At 49.3% G+C, this 2,865-nt stretch overlaps 1 protein-coding gene across 1 annotated transcript; it reads left to right on the forward strand.

The window, feature by feature from the left end:
• Positions 1-1,632: 1,632 nt before the first annotated feature.
• LOC140219418 (uncharacterized) lies at positions 1,633-2,262 on the forward strand. Its single transcript, XM_072289211.1, has one exon. The coding sequence runs from the start codon at positions 1,633-1,635 to the stop codon at positions 2,260-2,262; it is 630 nt and encodes a 209-aa protein (XP_072145312.1).
• Positions 2,263-2,865: the final 603 nt, after the last annotated feature.

Genomic DNA, 2,865 nt, shown 5'->3' on the forward strand with positions numbered 1-2,865 from the left:
GGCATCGGCTCAACCTCCAGGATCCCCTTATTCCCGGACACGGCTAAGCCACGCATGGTTAAACGCGGGAGGGTCCAACCCTCGTGTGCTCGGGTACGTGGTGTCGCAACGCACCAAACGCCTGCTGACGCAGGCGCCCCTGCGGGGGCGGTTACAGAAACCCACCTTAGAGACTCAGAAGAGCCGCCAGTTATTGAGAATTATGTTTGGGAAGGGTGCAACAGAGCTAAGTCAAAAAGAAACGGAGTGGGGTCGGAATGCTCATCCATCAGGGAGCCAAATAGAAGAGTAAATTCAAAATGTCAAGAGCATCTTTGGCTATCAGGTAGAATGAGTGGGAAAAAACTTGGCTGGGCGTTAAGTATTTGTGGACCGGAAATAATTGCACAGAGAAGAATAAAGAGTTAGTGGAATACATAAGCGCTGATATTAAGGGTTTCGGGAATGGTGCTGAAGTTGTCCTACTAGGTGCCATGGATGCCCACATACAGGATTTAGATGGCTCTACCGACAACAACGGGAAGTCAATGCTAGACCTTTGTGAGCACCATAACCTCGTCATTGTGAACACAGGGCCTAAGTGGGAAGTGGGAAACCGGCAATCGACCATTGATTACTGTCTCATGACAGAAGGAATTCATGATAAGTTAAGAGAAATGGTCATTGATGAGGAAGGGCATAGCAGCATAGGGAGTGACCATAAACGCATCATTTTGAAAATGGGATATGTAGTTGGGAAAGAGAGCAAGGAGCGCAAATGGCCAGTCCAAATTTGAAAGCTGAACAAATAGCAAATATAATCACTAGATTCGAGGAAAAACTTGACAAATGGCCAAGTAAAGAGCGGGAATATGGTGAGCTCCTAAGTCTAATAACGACAGAAATACGGAAAGAGAAACAACATGCTGGTTGGAAAGGAAGAAAGAAACCGAAAAGCTGGTGGAACAGGGAGATACGAGAAGCGATCGCCGAACGACAGAAAGCATCTCGAGAGCACAGGCAGGCAAAGAAGGCGCAGTTGCCGCAGGATGAAGTAACCAGTAAATGGGAAATACACCGGGAAAAAAAGTCTATAGTTCAAATACTGGTGCAAGCAAAATTAAAACGTGGAAGTGAACGTTGGTTGTCAGAAATACGTGAGAAAGAGAAGGCCGCACCTAGAATATTTTGGAACCACATAATACTATTAGGCAGGAAGTCAACAACAATACAACAACATATCCTAGACAAAGACGAAAACAGACCGGAAGGAGAAGCGGCAATAAATTACATCCGAAAAATAACAGCCGAATCTTTCTGTTGTGTCGGCGATAGCGTGCCTGATAAGCAGACTGCTGTTAGTGTGCATGTGCGCACAAGTACTTATAATGTCTTGCTATGTGCACGAACCGTTGATTCTAGATGTAACCTGGAGCCCGTAAGCTTCGGGCAAGAAACACCGTTTTCCTGTTGGAACCCTTGCGTGGTCACCCACTGACATGAGATACAACACTCGCGACGAAGATGGGATCCGAAGGCCGCTGTCAGTTGGTGAAGAAGGCAAGTCTTTTCAAAGTCAGCCTCTGTTCCAAGTTGGATTTTGAAGAATGCTGATTTTGCGGTTGTCTGTGCATGGATAACAAAGAAGCGACAATGCAGTCGACTGGACAGCTTGGCCAGATGGAGTCATTTAATGTTACCGCAAGTGACTGGACGGCATACAAGGAGAGGTTGACATCTTTTCTGATTGTCAACAAGGTTCCTGACAGCGACAACGTGCATGCATTCCTCAGCATCATCGGCCCGCGAACGTATGGGCTGCTGAAGTCGTTGACGGCGCCTGACCTGCCGTCGGCTAAAAGTTTCGAACAGCTGAAGAGCATCTTGGACGCCCACCTGGCACCAGTGCCGTCCATAATCGGCGAACGAGGCAAGTTTCACCGCAGAGCACAGTATGAAGGTGAGCCCTTGCCGGAATATGTTGCCGAACTTCGCAAGTTGTCTCAGACCTGCCAGTTTGGAGCCAGTTTAGACGAAGCGCTGCGGGATCGTTTCGTTTGCGGACTGCTCCGTGAGGACGTGCAGCGAGTACTTTTTACCGAGGGCGACACATTGACGTTCTCGATAGCAGTGGACCGCGCCCTGGCCTTGGAAGCAGCCAGGAAGAATGTCGCCGAGACTCGAGACGTGGAATCATCGGCCACACAGCTGCACAAAGTTGAAGAAGATAGTAGAGAGGCACATGCTGATCTGTACCCTCGAGGGGCAAGCGAGAGCTGGTAAGCCGCTACTAGTTTGTTACCGCTGCGGTTCCCCGAGCCACACTCATGCAGTGTGCCCTCACATTAACGATACCTGTTTTAAGTGTTCGAAGAAAGGACACATTCAAAGAGCCTGTCGGAGCAGCAACAGGCAATCTCATGACGGGTGTAAGAAAAAAACGGAGCCTGAAAACGCTAAATGTTGTTACACAGGAGCCGACTATCAGCATATCCAAACAAGGGGCTGCCAGCCGCGCTCACATTTTTGTTAAACTAAATATAAATGATGCACCGGTAGAAATGAAACTCGACACGGGAGCTGCAGTGTCAATGATGCCTTTCAAGCAGTTCAAGAAGCGGTTTCCTTCTACCAGCTGCCGATCAACTGACGTCACCCTACGCACCTATACCGGAGCACTCGTCCGACCCTGTGGCGTCGCGGTTGTCAACGTGTCGCAAAGTGGACGGACGGCGCAGCTGCCGCTCTACCTCGTCGACCAAGCAGGACCGCCACTGCTAGGACGAGAACGGCTACACACACTACGTCTAGACTGGGACAGTATTTGGGGTCTGAACTACATCTCAAGGTCAGTGTTTGACTCGTCTTCTCGAACGAAGGAAAGGC

The sequence above is a fragment of the Dermacentor andersoni genome, chromosome 1 (genome assembly GCF_023375885.2).
Source record: "Dermacentor andersoni chromosome 1, qqDerAnde1_hic_scaffold, whole genome shotgun sequence".
Lineage (NCBI taxonomy): Eukaryota > Metazoa > Arthropoda > Arachnida > Ixodida > Ixodidae > Dermacentor > Dermacentor andersoni.